Below are 21713 nucleotides of genomic sequence, written 5' to 3'. Positions count from 1 at the left end.
GTTCTTTACGATATCGTGTTCTCAATTGATAAAGTTGACCAGAATATGCCCGATTCGACCTCTTGCTTTAAATATATTCTAGAACATATCTATCTGTCCCAATTGCAAGTCAAATGAGCAGCTCATCTTCATAGACCTTATTATATTAGTATAAAAATTTATTTTGGCTTCACACAAAGACAGAGAAAATAGTTTCATACATTAGGAGGATGTGACACAAAATGACAATAAAATATACGCCGTAACAACTTATAATTAGCCAAACCTATAATTGCTTTAAAACTCATACAATATTACCCCCTAATTTACGGGACTGGTACATATAACTAATAGAACATACATTAAAAGTATTTAAATACCGCTAAAATCGTTTCCCACTAGTTGGAAGATGTGCGATGGATTTTAGAATGACATTTTTAGTTGATGGTGTAAGTGAAGTTACAGCATCTTGATTCGACTGTTGGAAGTTAATATTTTAAACTTTTGTAGTAGGGTTGCGTTAGCTGTTCTGAAAGAAAGAAATGCACCAGTGATTTTCTTTTAAAGGAATGATGTATTTAATATTTTTACATTTGGATAACCCTTTTAAATAGTTGTTAGTGAGTTCAATATAAAGATAACCAAACTCTTCTATAAAGGTTATAAGCAAACAGAGATTAATATATATATGTATTGATGCATCTAAATTTAATTTGTTACGTGAAGTTAACCTCGTTTGTCTAGTTGTCGATCTAATCTCACTCTAAGCAAAAACTTCGATTCGCACCTTATTAACCTAGTTTGAACTCTTTAGTCTGCCTATCTGTTTATGAACCTACCATTCCTTACAACTTTTAATGGGTGTCATAGATTATTTTTTTACATTAAGTTTTTGCAATCCATCACGCTTAAGACGGACTCAGTATCATCAGTTTGAAGTTTGGCGCCCGTTTTGGCACACTCTCTTCTCTTTTCAAGCTGAAAACGGATTTCGAAACCACTGGAATGATCCTTTCGTATCGAAGCGGAGTCGAGTACGTAGGGAGTCCTGACTATTTTTTTTTAATTTCGTAGTTCCAAGTGTGTTTTTGCTCATCGTTGATGTAAATTATTACTCTGTATGCAGCGAATACATTATATTAGCTTCGGGCGTGTGAGTGTACGTGAATAAAGACTGCACATATATTTTAACACGTGGCCCTCGTGGGCAGCTCGTTATACCTCCAGTAGTGTTCGCTGTACACCGGGTTTTACAGCTTTACACTCCACCGATAATGCATTTTATATTGGTGCGGTTTAGAATAATGGTCGTGACAACAAAACTGTCAACTACGTTTTTATTTACTACCGTTACTTTCTTGGCTTTGTCTACACGGAGTGCCCAAACCGTTCCCACATTACTCCATACGGAATATTTTGCTCAAAAAAAGATTTTCGTTGTTGCTAAAAATAACAGTTCTAGTATAAAGATCTTAATGATTTCAAGCCCTCGGCTGACTTTGGCTAGCATCATTTTAACTTAGTTTAATGCGACAGTCACGCGCCTGGAGCAATTGTATTCTACTATATTTAAATGGATATTATCACACAACCGTTTTGCTTGAACTTGTTTGCTAATTTATTTTCTCTTATTTTCGCTTGCTAGCAATGGCGGATGCAGTTCCAGCCAGTCGCGGAGGTTTCCGAGGCGGATTCGGACGCGGTGGACGAGGTGGCCGTGGGCGCGGCAGAGGTCGCGGTCGTGGACGCGGACGTGGAGGGAAAGAGGGCGACAAGGAGTGGCAGCCCGTCACCAAGCTGGGCCGTCTCGTTAAAGACGGAAAAATTAAGTGTTTAGAGGAGATCTATCCTTATTCATTTCCTATCAAGGAATTTGAGATCATCGACCACTTCCTCGGACAGTCGTTGAAGGACGATGTACTGAAAATAATGCCCGTGCAGAAGCAGACTCGTGCCGGTCAACGTACGCGCTTCAAAGCCTTTGTCGCTATTGGCGATTACAACGGACACGTCGGTCTCGGTGTCAAGTGTTCAAAGGAAGTTGCCACCGCCATTCGAGGCGCTATCGTTCTGGCTAAGCTATCTGTGATTCCTGTCCGTCGAGGCTACTGGGGTAACAAGATCGGTGTGTATGTGGGCGCTGTCACCCGTATGACAATTTGCCAGCAGTCTTCCCTGCATTTTGCATAAAGAAATCTTATACAGGCGCAAACAGGTGAAACTTGTTTTACCTGTTTGCGCCTGTATACGATTGTCACAATATGAATATTCATACTGTTACGGGGTCAGCAGGCCTCGTGTAAAGTCATACCATAGAATGACATGTGCTCCTATTCCTCACGTATTACAGGTCGCCCTCACACAGTGCCTTGCAAAGTGTCTGGTAAATGCGGTTCGGTCAGTGTGAAGTTGATTCCTGCGCCGCGTGGTACTGGCATAGTGTCTGCACCAGTGCCTAAGAAACTTCTGCAGATGGCCGGTATCGATGACTGTTACACACAAGCTCGGGGCTCCACCTGTACATTGGGAAACTTCGCTAAAGCTACCTATCTGGCCATCCAACAGACGTACGCTTATCTCACCCCCGATTTGTGGAAGGAACGCCCTCTAGAGAAAACTCCTTACCAGGTCCACACTGACCATCTCCAGAAGGCCGCCCGTACCCAATATCATCATGAATAATAACGTAACTAATCCAAGGATGAGGTCTCAACTAGTGGCAGGCATTGCGTAACATTTCTTTCCCCTCAATGTTTAATAAACGGCGCCTCGTATATAAGAAAGTGTCTTTTTATGCATGTTTATGCAGTATTTTGCAAATAAATTTTTAGGGATTTGAACAACTATGGGCGCGTGGATTATGGCTTAGCAGTGTGAAACATTAATTGTCGCGTAGATACTGCAAGATAGCATATGATACTTGAATATAAGGATGTGTTAGGTTCCTTGCACACGGGGTGTCTCTGTTTCAGGCGCAGGACTAACCGCTCAAGTTACATCTTATACACAGTACAGTTCCGTATAATGTAAGATACGTAAAACTGATTTGATGGTACATAATTTACGTACGTAGTTTTTTAATATGCCCTAATAAATTCTGAAAAGTATGAGCAAGTTGGTCTAAAAAACAGTGTGTTCAAGGACTTTACGTGTGTTTACATTGTAACCCCAAATTTACTATAGAGCTCCTGTAGTCAATGTCTCCTATGCAAGTTTTTTGGTATAAACATTGCTTACTGAATAATATGTTTCAATTAAGCTGCCAACATTTGTTATTAACGGAGTAAGCATTCTGAAACATGTAAGGTTCTAAGCGACGTTTTCGAAATTGTGACATACTCGTAAACAGTGTGAAGGAAATGCGTACGCAAGATAGAATTCTGATGCCATTGGTTATAGTAACTCCATCAAATATAATTCGTCTTGACATACAATTGCGCTTTGACAAGCCGGCTTTCAACGAATCTGCTTTTCCGCATAGAATTTAAAGAGAAATTTATATAGATACATAAATGTGTATAAAGCACGCTCTGCATTTTAGGAGACGGGAGCATCTTTGCCAATCTTTATACGCAACTGAACTTAGAAATATTTTTAAATTATATTGGTGCGAAATATAATAGCGTATTATGAATACGAAGCGTAATGAGATTCGTGATAGGTATACGTAACTGCAAATTAACTTTTTAACCAGCGAGATGAGTATGTTTATTGCTTATAGAAAGATATCGGTGAGGATTGGCTGATCTTCTCATACATTTCAGCTAGCAAAGGAGGCAGAGCAGGTATAAATGTATAAAATGTAAAAGCAGCGTATATCGACCACCCTAAGTGTGTGCTAGTGCATAGATATTCAAACGAAATGAGTACATGGATATTCGATTTATCAGGTTAAGATAAAAAGTTGTTAACTAGGCGTGTCTTAGTAAATTTGGGTTATCACACGTGGATGTGTATTTATAGCATTCAATGCTTATAGATGCCGTCAAGACGGTTCTTTAGAGTCCAACGGATTCCCCAGTGCCAAAGTATAACACTTGAGAGCCAATTATCGTAGCTCAGAGTCCTTTGTCTGCGGGGACCAGGATAACTTGTGCATTCTTCTAGTTCGAGCGTCAAAAGGTAGCAAAGGAACGTTTAGTGTTGTAAACAATCAAATCGCGTAACCTGTTTAAGGTTTAAAGACAAACTCACAGTAACGGGTACCTGATCTAACTCAACATATGCAAAAATTCGGGTGACTCATGGTATTCCTGTTTAAATGGATGCATCATGTATGTACTACCTAAAAAGAATCATACACAGATACCTTTTAATATTAGGCAAACTATATCTTTAGTTCATGAACATTATCATGGACAAACGTTCAAGTTTGCATGATACTTAAATATCCTGCTATCATATTGTCAGACAATCAATATTAAACTACAGTCGACCCCTACAAAAAAATCTTACCTTTCCACAGCTCGGGTTTTCCTCGTGAGAGCTCATTGTTTACCCATCTCTATGTTAATACATGTGACATCTACTGTAATGTGTTTTCATATTCCCACCTTACTATTACCTAACCGTGAGATTTACCTAGCTTTGAGTCATCTCCAGACCTACTTTAAGAACACAGATAGTACGTAAAGCCCAGCTATTGAGTATATTGAAAACCTGGTCCGCTGCTCAGATCGGTAGCAGCACCCAGTTTATCGTCCTAGTACTACTAACTCATTGACTAACTCACTGTGTCAAAAGGTTTCGCCGTGCTCAGCAATGTACACTAAGCTCTCTACTTTTAGCATATGCATGGGAAAAACGTGTTTAACGTTGCTAGACTGTAGTGTGACTTCGCGACAGTCGACAGTAGCCGCAATCGGAGAACAAAGATATTGCCGTTTGATGTAAGCCAGTTGAGTACTGCCAGGTACACGTCAGTGTGCTAGCTATTGAAAGAGGTTTACACTATTAGTAAGCTGTGTCTGGTTCTAGCAATAGCAGGACATGCCATGCTGCACTCGCACCCTGTCCGTGCCACAACCTCGTCGTTCTGCGGCCACCTAACTCGATACCCGATGCTGTCCTCGCCCGCAGCCTGTCGCTGCTAGGCGCTAACTGCCAACGACGGTAGTCCTAGCTCGGCAGAGAAATCTTAGATAAAAATTTTACTAAGGTTCCTTCACTGCTAGCAAGCAAACTCACGTAGCCTACACGCCTGGACCGGACGCCGACCGGAACCCAAGAGAAGAAATCTCCCTCTTGTCGCCGATATTGCACGGCAAAGACAGAGTCAACCACACAGACTCAGACAAGGCTGACTCAAGCACACGCATACAGAGATACATAGATTTTATGTAGTCCTGCAGCGTTATCCTCAAGCGTGGCTCGAGTGATGCACCAAAAAGCGACAATACCTGTGCTCCGAAGGATACTGAGGATATTATTGTATACAGTACGCTACCTTCTGTAGTGTATATCAATTGAGAAAATCAAGTTCGTCAAAATAGGGCATGATTATTACCGCTAGCGTTAAACGATGAGCTGCTGCTTCAAGCGTTCAGAATCGAAGGTCAACAAAGTAGCAGGGAAAAACGCTTAACGTAAGTAGAAGGATTACTACCCGCTAGGTTACAAAGAGTTCATCGGTGTGGACCAATTTTTACCGCGCCTTTTATATTCCTATCAACAGCACAACGTTGGACCAGGTGGCGAAGTTTCACATGCCGGCATGAAGAGCTGAAGTGCCATGAAACTTCTGTTGTGGGCTGTGGTCCTCATATCTCCCTGGGAAACGGGTTGGTTTCCGCCAATATCGGAGAAATTCACCATTGAACAACGTTTTCTACCAAATGAATACTTGGAATCGTCTCCGGGAAGGTGTGGAAGTCGATTGGGAGTTTCAGGGGACACAGGTGAAAATAAACGCCCCAAACTCCATTGGACAATGGGCGCATTGGGCAGTGTCGGCGATAGCTCGTCGCCTTCAGATGTGGATCCCACTCATCAAGATTTGGGAACTGATCAGCAGGATCTTTTGGCCGGATTCATAGAACATAAAGAGTTACGCCTTCGTGACGAGCGTATTAAGGCTAAAGTGTGCTTAGGTGATGGCGAACAAGACTTATGCGCGACGAGTATTCCGGAGATTCACAGGTAAGCGAAACACTGAGACAAACGGATTAAGTCCTCGAATGCTGGTACAGACAGTAGATTTTCCTTCACCCATGCTACAGTTTTAAAATTGCAAACTCGAAACTTTGTTTACTGCCAATGCCAATCGATTAGATAGGAGCTTTTTAAAGCATATATTCGTTAGCGGCTATTACTACAGGTAATTGAAGTTTTATTCTTATTGTAATTATTACATGAAAAAAAACGTTAATAAATAGAAGAATGAGCCTGCATGCAACCTATTAGAAAATGAATGATGTCGTCCCCGATTTTTGTGTTGGGCTATATCAGACCTTTGATCGTTTGCAGACCATCCTTCTGTATTTAACAAAGTCTATCAAGCTTAGCAAAATAAGGTTAGCTAAAATGTAAGGTATAAGCATTATCTTATAGTTGACCCTAAAGAAAAAGACACATCGAAATATAAATCTTAAACGGCAACACAGTTTCAGTAAAACAGTTGCGATAAATCTTGAAAGAATGAATGAGCTCGAAAACATAGGCGTTTGTTCGATGTAGGTTGGTTTGTATCTGTGATGTAGGAATTTCCACCTTGATCAGGGACAGCTTCTCAGAACTTTCTTTCGACTTTTTAACGCTTGCAATACATTATAGGCTAACAGTTCCTATTATCTTTATATATATTAACCTATAATTAAAAGTGTGAAGATGCGTGCACGCAGTGAGCTGTGTGAATATCTAGTGTAATTCAGTCAGATTATGTCAGGCAAGCAGCACGAGTGCTGTTGGCTGTTCACTGGTTTAAGTTAGCTACCGAATACCTGTGGGTCAGCTAGCTTTGTGGTCGAGCTGATTTTGGCTTCAACCCACAGTGGCTCTGCTAGATCCGTCAATATTCTTTGCATTTACTACCGTTACACAGCAAACATGTTCTTGTGTTGGCATAACGCCATTGTTAAATGTTAGAAGTCACAACTTTTGTGGAGGGAAAACCATATTTTCAATTACTTAGTATCTAGTTGGTAGAAATTTACGTGCTCCTAGGTCACATCTTTTATTCTTTCGTGGTAATCCCTTAGTACTGTCTAGGAAAAACGTAATAATATAATAATCCGTAAATATCTGCTTTCGATAAGCTGAATACGTTACCAAAAATCAAATAGAATATGCAGTTCTCATAATAAATTTATGGAATTTGTGTTAAACTATTTGAGGGTTTTTTGAAAATTATGCAACAAACGTCACTCCTTTTAAAAAAATCTTTGAACGTGATGATGTTTCTCTTCCATCATAAATACTGTTATAGTTTTTAAGGCATTTTTTTCCATTGGTTATAGAAGAGTTATGTTCGTGTATCCTGTTTCACTGTAACATGTTTCGAAGTTGATAACCATCGTACCACAAGCACTACTTTTTTAGAGGTATTGACACCGTAAACTTCTTGCAAAGGAAGACGAATTCTATTACCTTATGGGAACATTTTATTTTTCCAAAAAAAAAAATTAAAACAGGATTTTATAGGATTTTATAGTAAGGTATCAATTGTATCCAAAGAAGATTCCTGTGCAGTAATCTTTTCGCATCTTCCTGCTTTAGGGAACGCTGCAAATGCGATTACGCATGTGGCGAATACGATGACTGCTGCATAGACAATCGGGGCGTGACATCTGTTGATCGAAAATGGACATGTTATGAACGTGGTGGTTTCTACGTCATTCGAGCCTGCCCAAACTCATGGCCAAACGACCAGGTATGCTAAAAGTGGCACATATGTAATAAAACCAGTAATGTTGTGCCTGGATTTCTCACCCATTTTTTTTTATTTAATAATTTTCGTATATTGAGAAGTCAAATTCATACAGGTGTTCAGAAGTCTCTTACGGTCACGCCGGAATATTCGGGTCACGACAGAACTGACAACTAAAATACGTATTCCATTATTTATAATAACTGTATAAAAATTAATATTGTGATATGCGTTTTATTATTCTTTTATTCTATAATTTTAGGTCCGACACCGATGCGAGGAGGATCCAGACAAGCTTGATATGACTGTTTCCTACCTCACTCAGTTGCCAGTCCTTGAGCAAAAGTCTGGTTTCATGTTCTGGAACGTGTTTTGTGCTATCTGCAATCGGAAAACAGACCTTATCCGACCATGGGGTCGTTCTCGGCTAGTTTGCACTAATGAAGGTAAATTAATGATAACGGATCGACTCGAACAGTATCACATTTGCTACTGTGGTTTTTTAGCGTCGTTTCTTGGTATATACTTTTCTTTCATCAACTTGAGAGTTGTAGGAGGAGACCTAAAGCGATGTGATCTATCTGTGTATAACAATTTATTATCAAGCATAGCATTAACAAAAGCTAATGTTTATATAGCAAGTAAAATAGTATACATAGACTTTATCGCCGTAACATATTACCCAGTTATAAATACGAGTCATTGCTTCGCGCTTGGGTATCAAATCTATTACTCTCTTTTAAAACTTGCACTTGTATATATATGCTTTTCAGGATTATATAACCGAACTGGATTCGAAGATCGTTTTCGTCCAGGCGAACATATTGTTAAGTTTGATGCTGAGGTTGTACAACAACTTGTCGAAGTTGGCAATCTTACGTATAACGTTAACACGGAAGAGTTTACCCTGCACAACGGAAAGTTCCACCACGATTGTATTCTCGATATTCCTGAATTTCGGGATATAGACTTTATAAAAACCAACGTGCTCAGGTTAGTTATAACCACAGAAAATATTAATGAAATAAAGTACCGTATTTCACTGGTTCTAATGTTAAATGTATACATGAGGATTTCAATAACGCCTGTAAATGTACTCTTGACAAGCTACTAAGCCATAAGCGACACATTCAATGTTCAGTTTGACATTTAGCAATCGTTCGAAATTCTATTGACTTTAAGTATATCAATCTGGAGCAACTGTTGCCTATATTAATATATGAAATACTATCCAAAAATCAATGAACGTACAGGTACCTCTAATGAGCCCACGATCTCTATTTACATTTCAGGAAGTGCATTGAATCTATCACCGTTTGCCAGAAGACCTTTTTCTCTAAGGAAGACCAAGATCTTGCCTACAAGTGCACGTCGTACACATCTTACGTTCATGACAAGATCACTGCACGTAACTACAAAAATTATCACTGCGCACTTTGCGATGGCGTTAAATTATGGAATATCCGTTGTGGCGCGTATAGCAACACACAAAACTGGAATGTCTTCATGGTGACGCGGACGGCATGGCGCAAGACCATTAGCGTGGACCTTTGGCCATGGCATCATGAGCGAAAGGGCAAGTACGTTGGTAAATGTGCTCAAAATATGCTATACGACGATCTTCTCCAAGTGTGCGTCTACATTGGTTGTCCTGAGCAATACGTATGGGTAGAGGAAGAACAACGGTGTCTCAACATCTTGGACACACTACCAGACCCGTATAGCAATGTTAACCTGACCATGGCTTGTATCACCCAGAAAATTCCCTACGAGTGGATATCAGAGTTGCGTCACAAGGAAATCAGACTCAACCACACCGGTAAGATTCTCAAGCCAAGCGAATATTACATGACCCGATCCGATAATGGTTCGGTTGATTATATATACTACTGTGAACCAGAGTGGCTATCGTTTGAGCTGCAGACGCGTGACAAGTTCATATTTAACGCCCTTAACTACCTTAGCATCATCGGATTATTCTGCGTGATCGTTCTCCACTTAGTTGTTTACGAGCTGCGCAGTAGTCAATGGGGAAAAAACATTCAATGGCTTGCTATCTCTTCACTCTGTGCGAACATAACGTTTGCTTGCGCGCTTCACAAAAAGCCGTTTGCAAGCGATTGCTATACAACGGGTCTCGCTATGATTTTCTTCCATTTGGCAATGTACTTCTGGGCTTCATCTGCCATTTTGGACTCGTATCGAGCCCTATTTAACAAATTACCAAAAAAGCGTCGCGGCGCGGGTCCCAGCACAAAAAAGTTCAGTATGTTCTCATGGGGTCTGCCTTTAGTGTTTATGACTATGTCGTCGACAAGCGACAAGTGGGGTGCTGAGTTCGGTATCGGAGCCCGAGTAGGGAAACCACTTTGTTTCATTTCTACGGGAATTGCGTTCGCGCTGTTCTTCTACGGCCCATTAATTCTTGTTGGTCTGGCAGACTTGCTTGGATTTGTATTGTGCCTTAAACGAATTTTGTGTCGACCGCGACCGCCCGTTCGAATTCACGTGCATGGCCGTAGCCAAAGTTCCGATGGCGTATCTCATACGAATCGTAACCACCTCTATACAATAGCCGGCTTCCTTATTTTAAGCTTCTCTACGTGGACATCCGTGTTCTTAGCTGTCGACATGCAGATCAAGGAGGGCTGGATTGCATTCAGTATCCTTTACGGATGTCAGGGCTTATGGCTGACAGCTCGTACAGCGTTAAATCCAACCGGATTTTGGCTGTTTTTCGATGAAGTGACCCATCGCGACCCACGACACAGGGCTATGCGTTCAGCTGGCGTTCTCGTAAACTCAGCTAAGGATCTTCCAGCGCTCACGATGCCTGAAGACCGCTCGCACCGAGAACCTACTCCATGCCCGCTTACCCCAAAATTTTCCACAGAGTTGTCTCGTAAAAATCTCTTTCTACAAGCACCGAGCGCTCCGGGACAGTCTCGCCGTCCTAGCGCCGTCGTCCCTGAATTTAATCACAACCCCGCCCCGCCAATGAACCCCAACAATCATCGTTATGGACCGCCAGTGACAAATCTTATTCCCGCAACACCGCTACCGAAACACATGGACCGGCCAAAGTTTCCTCATGAACGACGCGTTTCGAGCGCTGTTATCAAGCCGATCCACATGAACGTGCCGCAGAGTGCCTTAACTCCAATACTTCCTCCTTTGATAACGCCAACTCCGCCTGATTCTGCCGCAAATACGATACACCGTCAGTAATTGTATTGCTGCTGCTACTATGTCAAGTGACTAAATGATGCACAGCATTGTGAAGAATCGTGTTATGAGGAGTTCACTTGTATGATCAATAATAATAGCGTAAATACGCGCATAAAGTGCGGATGCACGATCCCCGAGCCTAAATATCCGCGCTTCAATTACACAAATGATAAACTTCAGATAATTTTATTTCAATTACAACATTTACGTTCTGTTGCGCTCGCGACATTATATGTTATCCAAGTAAGCTTGATGAGGGCAAGCTTGTAACTATGTGAATGGTTATTTTTTAAATAAGAGAATGTAAACCGGCGCAATTGCTGTTTCTCATATTTACCGATACGATTCCTACGCAGCACATATCAGTAAGGAAGAAACAATGCGACTCTGTTTAGAGAAATCGGTCGAACTTGTTGTGTCTATATTCGAAGCTGTACTTGAGTTAAATTTACTATTCAATGAAGTACGAATAGTATAATAATCGAAACTCATCTAACAGTAACTGCTGACCTAAATAACCAAAAGGTTATTCTGTACATAATCTGTATTTACTTCTCCAGGCACCTATGTAAAGATAGATCTGTTGTTTTCTTGCAAAATCGCAATTCATGAAATAATTCCCTAAAAATGTTGGAATTGCATTCTATTCTACATTCGTATTGCATAATAAACGTTATACAGGTGTATTATAAATTGACGCCGTCTCTGTCTCCGATTTAATGAATAACATATTAAGCATGTATCAAAAAGCGACAATTTGTATAGCAAGGCTATCAACTAGGTCTACATAGGTTTTCAAAAAGGTAAACAGTTTTCTTAGAATATGACACCTCGCAGGATTACTCACGGGATTATGTGCACGTGCGTAAGCGATAACGTATAAATCATTCACCTTGGAATAATGTACTCAGACAATAATAAAAGGAAAGAAGAAATCAAGATTAAGAGTGTAATTGAAGCTATATCCTTCTTGCTACACGTCTAAACCTATTCATTCCCGAAAAAATACTTTCAAATAGTTTTGGAGTTCAAAAAGTCGTCCAACGCTGTTTTAAAAGCTCATAAAACAATGCGAACTATTATCAGAATAATATCTATACAGTCATGCAAGATGTGTCGGATTTGCATGCTGTAAATCACATCCATGATCCACCATCGTTCACTAATTATATACAAAAAAATCCAGCTCACTACCCTGCTATACTTCTCTGAAAATAATGTAAGCATAACGCACCTTCTAAAGTATACGAAATTAACGAATTACTTCAGCATTCTGCTGAGCATAGGACAAGAAGTCAATAGCTTGCTTGCCATATTTTCAGCTTGCTTTTTTAGCGATAAAGCCCACTGAGATTTAGAAGTGTTACTTGACATTACTTTATTTTGAAAATAATATATATACATTATTTTTTTGAACCATGCGTATATATTACATGAGAACTTCTTGCCCTCTCCAGATGTCTTTCTCAGCCCTACGCTGCAAGAAAGTCCTGCATGTAAACTAATACATGTATTGCCATATATGCTGAGCTGATGACTTAGCTGCGAATTAGCAATTCAAAGATTTTTAACTACAGCAGCACGAAGGGCTGTGATAACTTTTTCCGGTTCTGGGCTTCGGGTGACTGCTGTACCGCTTACAATCATGTTGGCGCCCGCGCGAGCGCAGGCATCAATCGTCGAAAGGCCCACTCCGCCATCTACTTCAATATCCAATGTCGGGTAATGCTTTCGAATGTATTCAACCTAAAGACAATAACATGAATAATAATATGCAGAACAATGACAGAAATAACTTTGTAAAAGCTTTTTTTTTTAGTCAACCTTAAAGTGTAAAAGTTTTCCGCTAATATTTTGTCAGATTAATATATATATGTACATATGTGTGTGTGTGTATTAAAGAAGCATAGATCGCCTTCGAACATAGAATAAATTTCTCAAAATTATTGCACTCATATTGCAATGTTAGGGCAGCTATTGTTCTCTGTTAAAAATATATGCTAAATAGAAAAATTAGACATTGAGCTTCTTTATTCTTTGGATAATTCATATATTCCAAAAAGAAATATATAAAAAGTTAAAACCGCGTACCTTTGGCATCATGTCGGGCATAAAGCTCTGTCCTCCAAACCCTGGCTCGACAGTCATAATAAGCGCCATGTCAACCTTATCGAGTACATAATCCATCTCCTTCACGATTGTGCCTGGTTTAATAGCGACACCCACCTAATTAAGTAAAAACGGGCGCAAACGCACGTCAGGCGCAGATAAACATTCTAAAGGACAAACGATATGCCACGCTCAGAATTTCGGCTTGACCGCGTATACAAGAATACGTACCACATCGTTTACCAATTCAGATACGAAGCATATTGAAATAATGAAAAGTTGCGAGCTTCTTCTCACTCCATGTGCTAACCTTCATCCCAGCCTCGCGAATGGCTCGGATGAGTCCAAGTGCGTCATTCGTAGCCTCTAAGTGAAATGTATATTGATCTGCTCCTGCGTCAGCCATAGAAGTAACCCACTGCTCAGGTTTCGCTACCATCATGTGCATGTCGAAAAACGCCTGATAAGTTAAGCAAATGATATGAGTAACAGCAGTCAACGTCATATATATTTTTTACAGAAGGGAAAGGCTGTCATTTCATAATGAGTTGATAGCTTCGATTTCAACGATATGGCTCGAAAATCGACCTTAGGAACTTTGCCACGAAGACACTTGACAACTGGGTGGCCGAAGGTGAGATTGGGTACAAAGTGGCCATCCATGACATCGAGGTGAAGATAGTCGGCTCCGTATGACAAAAGTCGTTGGCACTCCTCCGCTAAGTTAGAAAGGTCCACATTGAGGATCGATGGACCGATCTTACACACGACATTTCCACAGGCCGACATTACGAATCTGCAGCAAACGCCATTGTATTACATGTCGAGTAGCTATATTAATAAAAACTAAAAAAATCAGTGAAACGTAGATAAGCGTGTCTATCCATCAATGGACGCAGCGATTGGGTCCTAATTAAGGGATAGGTCACATATTGTGGTTAAATTCATCTGGACAAAATCTTGGCGCCTAATAACAAAGACAATAACAATACCAGATAACAAAATTTAATAAGAAATAGATTACAAATATGTCTTAAATAATCTATATATTTGAGAAAACAAATATATTTATACATTATCATGATTAGGTAGGTACTTATTTTCATCTGTGTTTATTATTAGCTTATCTTCACGCAGTGCTGTGAACCCCTTCATCACAAATCAAAGGAATTCGACTGAATGACTTGCACTACAGAACGTCATCTGTTTAAGAGATATTCTTTACCAAATGATCTTCCTCCTAATATTAAATAAATTTTGATATCCAAAATTACTGTTACTTAAGATTGCAACTCCTCAAATCGTTTCCGAATGTATGTTTTAGCTACTTTGACGCGAAGTTTTTGTTGCAATTTTGTCTAAATTCATACAGTCATATATACTAGTGCAGTAGCAAACTGACATAGTATTTCTATTAGCAAAGTTCGACTTTCCGAAAGCGTACGTTCACAGAAATCCAATACACCTTTAGTTAAATTAGTCTCTTCATAGGAAATAATGCTTTCTCAAAGCGTAGAAATAACACAAAAGCTTCATATTCTCACATCAACGTTGTTAGCTAACACAGCGTCTCATTATTGCTTCGTTTGTCCATGATCACTGAAAACATCCAAAAGGATTGCCTATTCTAGAATGATTTCTACTTTGTCTACGTTGCCTGTATTTTTTAATACACTGACCTTTTTGACATTTGCTTTGTTGGTAATCATAAGAAAGTTTATCACCCAAAATTGATAATAAAATTTATGATTAATAAATGCTACTGTGCACTCCATCAAGTTATGTGTGTTACATATAATGATGATAATATATAAGGATAAGAGTGGTGTTTAATTAAATGAATACAGATATGCTAACTTCTGGGACAAAATTGTGTCCAAAATATGCCACAGAACGGATTTTCCCAGAATAGTAAGTAAAATCCACAATTCTTTGCAGAACTATAGGTTAGCAACAAGGATTACTGTACACGACAATGCCTATTCTACCGCATTACCCATGATTTTCATTGCAATCTGTTTACATCAGAGTAAATAATAACAGTGGCGCATATCAAGTCCCGCTGCGTAGAAGTATTGAAGAAAAGAGAGACAGACATGATCAGAAGATATTTGCGAATTCTTTAAGATATTAACTGCTGTAACAGGCTTTACGCTTCATAGACTAGAGTAAAATACTACACGGACTTCCAATGACCTTTGAGCGGCTAGAACACACAATTGACGCCGAATACGGGGCAAAATTTGTTTTCTTTTGTCGATAGGATCACTACACAATCTCTAGGCCATTCCGAATTGCAATTTGAAAAATTGCGCGTATTTCAGACTGCAGTACACATTCAAGTGAAGGAGCACCAGGAAGTCTGCGTCGTCTGCGATGAGGTGGCCTCGCTGGCGTAATAGAAGGGGTATAAACAAATAACAGAAGTCTAGCGATTTTCGAACGTCGCGAAGCCCAAAAGTGTGGGGGCCCAAAAAAGTGAACTTGTTTTTAACCATACGCGCGACAAGTATATACATACTACTTCAAATTTTGTTTGTGCTGCGTCAAGATGCTTTGGTTTCGCTCAATAGTGTTGGTTCGTCAAGGCGTGGCAGCACGTGCCTACGCAAATCTAGCTGGAGGTAAATAACCAGAACTTTTTGTAAAGCCTACGCACCCTATTATATGCTCACTCAAATGTAACAGTAATCCGACGTATTTAATTATTTACTTTTCATAAATGAAATGCATCGTTTAAAAACTTGACAGTAACTAGTACATCATGAGCGGCAATTTTTAAAATCCTACTGTAGTTAGTAAAATCTTGATCATGTGCAAGCTCAATATTGTTGATAAATCATCATTTATTTACGTTCGTTTTCTCTCGGTGCGGGTACTTAGGTGCAACAGTATCTACAATAAAAAAACAGAAAATTCGCCTTATTCATCATCGTTCTTAAATGTGGATTAGCTCACGAAAATATAGGAAAAGGGAATATGTTGATTCCGCTTCTCGCTTTGCTATTTGTACATTCTATATCCTTAACAACTACAACGCCATTGATCTGTATCATTATTTAATCAAAGGTACTGCACTGTTCTAGGAACACCGACAATTCCAGCTTCAACGGAGACAGACGAACGGGTGAAATCACAGACAAAAACGTTCGGCGAAGCAATCCATAGACTTAGCGAAGTGTCAGCTGTGCCTGTGAAGCCTCCAGTTTCGTTTGCTAGTCTACTTCGAAATTCGCAGCTTATAAAGTTGGGAGACCCTGTTGGAAAAGTCGTTGTCGGCAAGATATTTCATTGCGTAGCGAATGACCTATATATAGATTTTGGAGGAAAATTTCATGCCGTTTGTAAGCGGCCAGCCATAGATCAGCAGTAAGTAAAATCTTATTAACAATAATGACGTCAAATCATCGTGAGTATGGGTTTTAGATGTGCCAAGTTACCACCGTCAGAACAAATTGATTTCGGAATCAATATGTCTTATTTAGCCGCACCACGGATTCCCAGTGCTTCGTCATTGTTAAATTTGTTCAGGTGATAATACAAAAAGGCTTCGAAGGAGAAATATTTTCTGCTCAATTGAATATTTTTGCTGGGGCTTGCAAACTGCTTTATAACTAAAATTTTCATCAACTTCAAAAAATTAACTCGTTCCATTTCTTGTTTGCACTAAATAGTCGGTTGTAGACCATTAGAAAAAATTCGCGTATTTCTATTTAGCTTAGGTATTTATACTGTATTTTATTATTTATGAAGTCACTCTACCTATTACTGAATTCTTCAGTCATGAGTAATTAATATTTTCACAGTCGGCTTTACGTTGTTTTTTAAGATTGCTGCAGATGATCAACTTGATCTTTTAAATATATAGTTAACACAAATGCTACATCGCACTGAAATATTATAATAATATTAGTATCATTGCTTCATCAAAAAAGGATCTTCATTGTGATTAAAATACCTTGTCATGCAACAGTTCAAAAAAATTCTTTAGACCATCCGATGTTATTTCTATTTTGTTAGTACACAAGATGATCTGAGTTCAGGATTATTACAAATTACTTAGTCACATATGGAAAATGTAATTTTCCGTATGTTATTTTTTGCTTAGACATATATGAACATTTTGCGCATTCTTGATTGATTCCATAAAACACTTTGAAATTTTTGCTGTATCCACATATATGAAAAGAGACTTTCAGCAACTCTTTATAATCTTTTGATAATATTAACTAAATATGAGCGCGCTGGTTAAGACGAAAAGTTTTAGCGTTTTAAATATGTTTATAACAGTTCCAATATTATTCATACGTTATAAGTACTCTTTTTTTACCTAACACTTACATTTGTTCCTGAATTTCAGACGCTACATGCAGGGTTCATATGTGCTAGTTCGACTTCAAGACCTTGAGCTGTCGTCGCAGTTTTTAGGTGCCGATCGAGATCTCACTCTTCTTGAAGCGGACGCCACCCTTTTAGGCTACGCTGATGCGCCATGCGCTCATGACGTAGCGTGTAAATCATTTCCGGAAAAATTTGGACTTGTTGGTTAATTAATCAATGGTTTTAGCAGCAATAAATAATAATTAGAAAAGTAGATAAAAAAAATGGTGCACTTATAACGGTTGTTTACTGTAGACATTTTACACTATTATAATGTCGATACCAAAAAGTGATAACAAATAAAAAAATGGCTTGTTTGCTTGAAAGTGAATTGAGCTGACGTAGTGCATCTCTGGGTCATTGATTATGGATAGATTTGCTTATGAACTCGAGTTAACGAAAACGCATAAAAGATATATCTTTATTTTATCATTAAATTATTAAAGATCGTTAGCCACTCTGCTTTCATTAGAAAGAAGTGTCGGCGTACTGAGCTCATATGACCACGAATTATATCTATTTTATCCATAACCTAATTCAATCGTCGTACTGTTTAGCAAATATTATTATGAAAGACATAGATCAATACAACAAGAACAAAAAAAAATCCTTATTTCTATTGAACAACATTTGTTTTACGATATAAATTATAAAAATAATAAGTATAGTTTGTGTGGCTGCATCAGTCGCATGAACGCGAAGTCTAGTTAATTGTTGAATTGTATGTGAAGATTAGTTTCATAGTCCCTCCTCAATAACGCTTTGCATAGGGTTTTTCATTGAAAATGGATGCAACATTTCAAACAATTTCCAATGAATTTAATTTGAGCAAGTTTGAATACTCTTTATTCAGTTAGCTATATCCCCCATTCGTTTTTGTCTTTTTTACAATACTTCATTCGTTCATACGAATAGAATGTTGCCTATGGGTACATCAGAATACAAAGTTGTATGTTAGACCATTTAGCTCGTTCACGGAAATTTTCGATTTTATCCCTTCAAATTTTGCTAGGAAAATTTCTAAATTGAACCTACGTCCAATCACGACTGCTCAGAAGAGTGCATTAGTAGTAGATACAAAAAAATTATTCGCAAAATCATATTTATTGTGTTTATCACGCAGATTTAAAACTCACCAGGTTTAAAATTTTAACTGTTTAAGTATCTTGCTTGGTTCGATCATTGAACTATTTCCTTGTCTACCAGGCATGCGACATAAACTACAATACAGGTATGTCATTGTAAATACATCACCGGGCTTGAACCTTCACATGAACACGTCCTTTCATATATACATTTTTCCCGGTGATCCTTATTGCCCCCCATTTGGAAGCTAAAGCATTTTGAGCTCTCCGGAAAAGATTCTTGGTTTATTAGGAATTTGTTATTTTTAAGTCGTTTATTACCTGCTTCACGTTTCAATAATCCATATAGCATTAGAATATTTTACAAGTAAACATCCATATACCTGACATGGTGTAGCTTAAACTGTCGCCTAGAAACAGAACAAGATGGCGGGAAATAGTTCACATGGGATGTGGTACCGTTTGTCTATTTTTTACCCCATACGATTGAAAGCGCTACAAGAGTGATTTCTTGTTTTAATATTTTCAGAATTACAATATTAGCGGTGAATGTTGGGTCGCAATACTTTTTTTTTTACTAATCAAGGATAGGGTACGCTCAGTCCGGCTAGGTTTTAATTTCGAATTATAACTGGATTAAGTAACTATAAAATAACTAACACCAGTTATCACAATTTGAGCGTTTCAATTACGGTAGGAATATGTGTGTGTGCAAAAAGCGTCAATAGATCAGAGTTAAACTAGAGTTCTGTTTCCATTTGTTGGATCTGATAAAAGTCTATCTATCTTTCTTTAAGGTTTGTGTAAATACCTTGATCACCCTTTTTTCTAATCAAAGGCTCCGGTATGAGGCGTGAGATTAGAAAATCTTCAATAGAGACGACAACAACTCTACGTATTGATATGATTCGCATACTGGCAAAACTAGATTAGCAGAACTTCCTTGTATCAAGCAGAATAACCGATCTAGCTTTATCATACTTGTTAAATTTTGTTAATAACTTCGTACATACACGCATACACGTTTTTTTGAAACAATATACCGATCCTGATGATAGAATCTAACCATTGCATTACTGACAAATGCCGGGTCATCATAGATTAGTTTCAACTATATCGAAAATTTGTTTTATCGTAAATACGAATCAAGAAAGAGCTCTCCACGGACAACGACGTCTAATGTTTTTCAACTTCAAGTTCTTACGCACTCGAAAAACAGAGTGTTGCTGATACTTATCAATTTTCTTTGTTTGGTATTTATTTGGGCCTCTCTAAGGCATGTTTTTATAAATATAATGATATTTCTAATCAAACCATAAGCGCTAACTTTATTCCAATTTATTTGGTTGAATTTGTTGTTTGTTGAATTGTTCTAGTTATCAACGATCTTAGTTATACTAGATATTGTTCTAGCTTTATTTGATTGGTCCTAAATATAATAGAACATTGGTGTAAGAAAATAATAATTTTCCATAAAAAAATAACAGAAAAAATGTTGACTAGAGGTCAATTTCAAAAAAGTCTTAGTGTACTTTTAAGTAGTTTTGCGAATTTTAGGCAGAGCATTAACTTGATTCACATAAATTAAACGTGTAAATACCATTTGATTAATTACATCTAAGCTAGTTGAGTATTTTGGTTTATTAGTAACTAGTCGATAAACATGCATATTTTTCCTATTTTCGTTCGCCAGTAAATGCTATCCTAGTATAGTAATCTGCATATTCCTTGCATATGTTAAAAAATATGCAAGAAAAAATAGAGTACTCGAATATAGACTTTATAATAAAAGAAATACAATGTCGGGATAAGAAATGGCAGTAACCCCATCAGGGCTAACTGTAGTGAAATCCCTCGGTAACTATGACAACCGTATAATGTTATCGAGCCGATCCGAATCGCACCAGAACCGCCATCTTTTAGTGGTGTGTCTCTCTTGAGTTTTACAGGAGTTGAGCTGAGCTGTTCGCAACTTTTTCTTGCCTTTTTATTAAATGAATAGCCGTTTGTGGATTCTTTCATAAACGTATTTAAATGTATGTATTAAAGAACTTAAAAAGTATTAGAAAAAATCCAAATTAAGATATTTAGTATGGACTAGAACCTAACGACACCGCTGTACCGCCGGGGGCCGTGGCGAGCCTCTGTAATCCTGCTTCTGGGAGGCTGGTGCGTGGGATGTTCACGGGCTGGGGTTTCCCTCCGTTGATTGTCCATGTCGATCGGGTGTCCGCACTAAGCTCGGCGTCCACATGGCCGCTCCTCGGGGAACCGGGAGCGTCCAGGTCGGCTGATGAGGGGCGAATCGGCTCAGGGCGGAAACGCAACAGGCAAAAGTCCCCGCGCTGTGCAGTAGTGGGATCGCACCCGTGAATGGGCGTCCTCGGTAGGCCCAGCCTACTGGTTGGACCACACACCCTACCCTTTTTGCTCCTCTTCTTAGTGATAAATATTAAATTTTCCAATTTAACATTTATAATAGAAGATCTATTTGGCCACATCTATGATGTAAATTACTTAAGAGCACCTTGATAGCTCGCCTGCCTGGCGTAGTGAACGCTACGAACGCATAGGATATGTGTAATGACTCTTTTGTTTCTTTCGCTGTCTTCGCACCTGGGTGCAATATAACTTTCTCTATAACTTGAAATATTGAGAAGCTGAACACTGCAAAAAATTTTACACTAAATAGTTAAGTATATCACATTTACCTAGATATTAGGTATTTAGGCAGAAACTTCCCATCTCTTCAAAAAGGATAGAGTGATCGATAGGCTCTCTCAACGGTAAACATTTTTTACGCATTGTAAGTGTAACACTGTTTAGCTTTAGCGATTTTCTAGTCATTTTCTTAACACTGAAGGAGACATATTTTAGGTTAAAAAGCATGACACTAGGGAATGTTGAGCGAACTTTGCTTAAAATCTCTCTATATCTTCAAGGTTAAAATAGTTGCTATCCACCTAAACCATTTTACAGACATGCGCATTGCTATTTGAATACATGCATAGGCACAGAAAAAAGAGAAATAAATTGTTCCGACGAATAAGTTCTAATACTAATCTAGT

The 21713-nt window shown here is 38.6% G+C and overlaps 4 protein-coding genes and 1 non-coding gene across 11 annotated transcripts; 4 read left to right on the top strand and 1 right to left on the bottom strand.

Annotated features, from left to right (window-relative positions):
• The first annotated feature begins 923 nt into the window (after positions 1-923).
• On the top strand, positions 924-2762 carry RpS2 (ribosomal protein S2). The gene is made up of 3 exons (XM_022790867.2): positions 924-1013; positions 1625-2104; positions 2330-2762. Exons 2-3 carry the CDS (start codon positions 1627-1629, stop codon positions 2659-2661), a joined length of 810 nt encoding a protein of 269 aa, XP_022646602.1. The 5' UTR covers positions 924-1013; positions 1625-1626; the 3' UTR covers positions 2662-2762.
• Positions 2763-2907: 145 nt separating this feature from the next.
• Positions 2908-12024, top strand: LOC111244138 (uncharacterized). Its single transcript, XM_022790864.2, has 6 exons — positions 2908-5564; positions 5654-6117; positions 7693-7846; positions 8106-8289; positions 8617-8836; positions 9136-12024. Exons 2-6 carry the CDS (start codon positions 5711-5713, stop codon positions 11069-11071), a joined length of 2901 nt encoding a protein of 966 aa, XP_022646599.1. The 5' UTR covers positions 2908-5564; positions 5654-5710; the 3' UTR covers positions 11072-12024.
• A 400-nt stretch (positions 12025-12424) lies between these two features.
• Rpe (ribulose-phosphate 3-epimerase) lies at positions 12425-15523 on the bottom strand. 7 transcript variants are annotated; one of them, XM_086978574.1, is made up of 6 exons: positions 15377-15511; positions 14725-14779; positions 13769-13976; positions 13491-13640; positions 13163-13297; positions 12425-12817 (listed from the first exon to the last, which is right to left on the bottom strand). In XM_086978574.1, exons 3-6 carry the CDS (start codon positions 13967-13969, stop codon positions 12629-12631), a joined length of 675 nt encoding a protein of 224 aa, XP_086834700.1. In that variant the 5' UTR covers positions 13970-13976; positions 14725-14779; positions 15377-15511; the 3' UTR covers positions 12425-12628. The 7 variants fall into 7 exon arrangements, with proteins under 7 accessions (XP_086834700.1, XP_022646606.1, XP_086834699.1 ...); XM_022790871.2 differs by lacking the exon at positions 15377-15511 and adding an exon at positions 15038-15152 and having other exon boundaries at positions 14646-14779; XM_086978573.1 differs by lacking the exon at positions 15377-15511 and adding an exon at positions 15038-15152.
• Positions 15524-15587: 64 nt separating this feature from the next.
• mRpS28 (mitochondrial ribosomal protein S28) lies at positions 15588-17909 on the top strand. Its single transcript, XM_022790873.2, has 3 exons — positions 15588-15804; positions 16267-16549; positions 17541-17909. The coding sequence occupies exons 1-3, from the start codon at positions 15732-15734 to the stop codon at positions 17728-17730; spliced, it is 546 nt and encodes a 181-aa protein (XP_022646608.1). The 5' UTR covers positions 15588-15731; the 3' UTR covers positions 17731-17909.
• Positions 17910-20768: 2859 nt separating this feature from the next.
• On the top strand, positions 20769-21065 carry LOC147757510 (signal recognition particle RNA). The gene has a single exon (XR_015322602.1).
• The last annotated feature ends 648 nt before the right edge of the window (positions 21066-21713 follow it).

The sequence above is a fragment of the Varroa destructor genome, unplaced genomic scaffold (genome assembly GCF_002443255.2).
Source record: "Varroa destructor unplaced genomic scaffold, Vdes_3.0 BEIS01000002.1, whole genome shotgun sequence".
Lineage (NCBI taxonomy): Eukaryota > Metazoa > Arthropoda > Arachnida > Mesostigmata > Varroidae > Varroa > Varroa destructor.
This window is presented reverse-complemented; position numbering and strand designations above follow the sequence as displayed.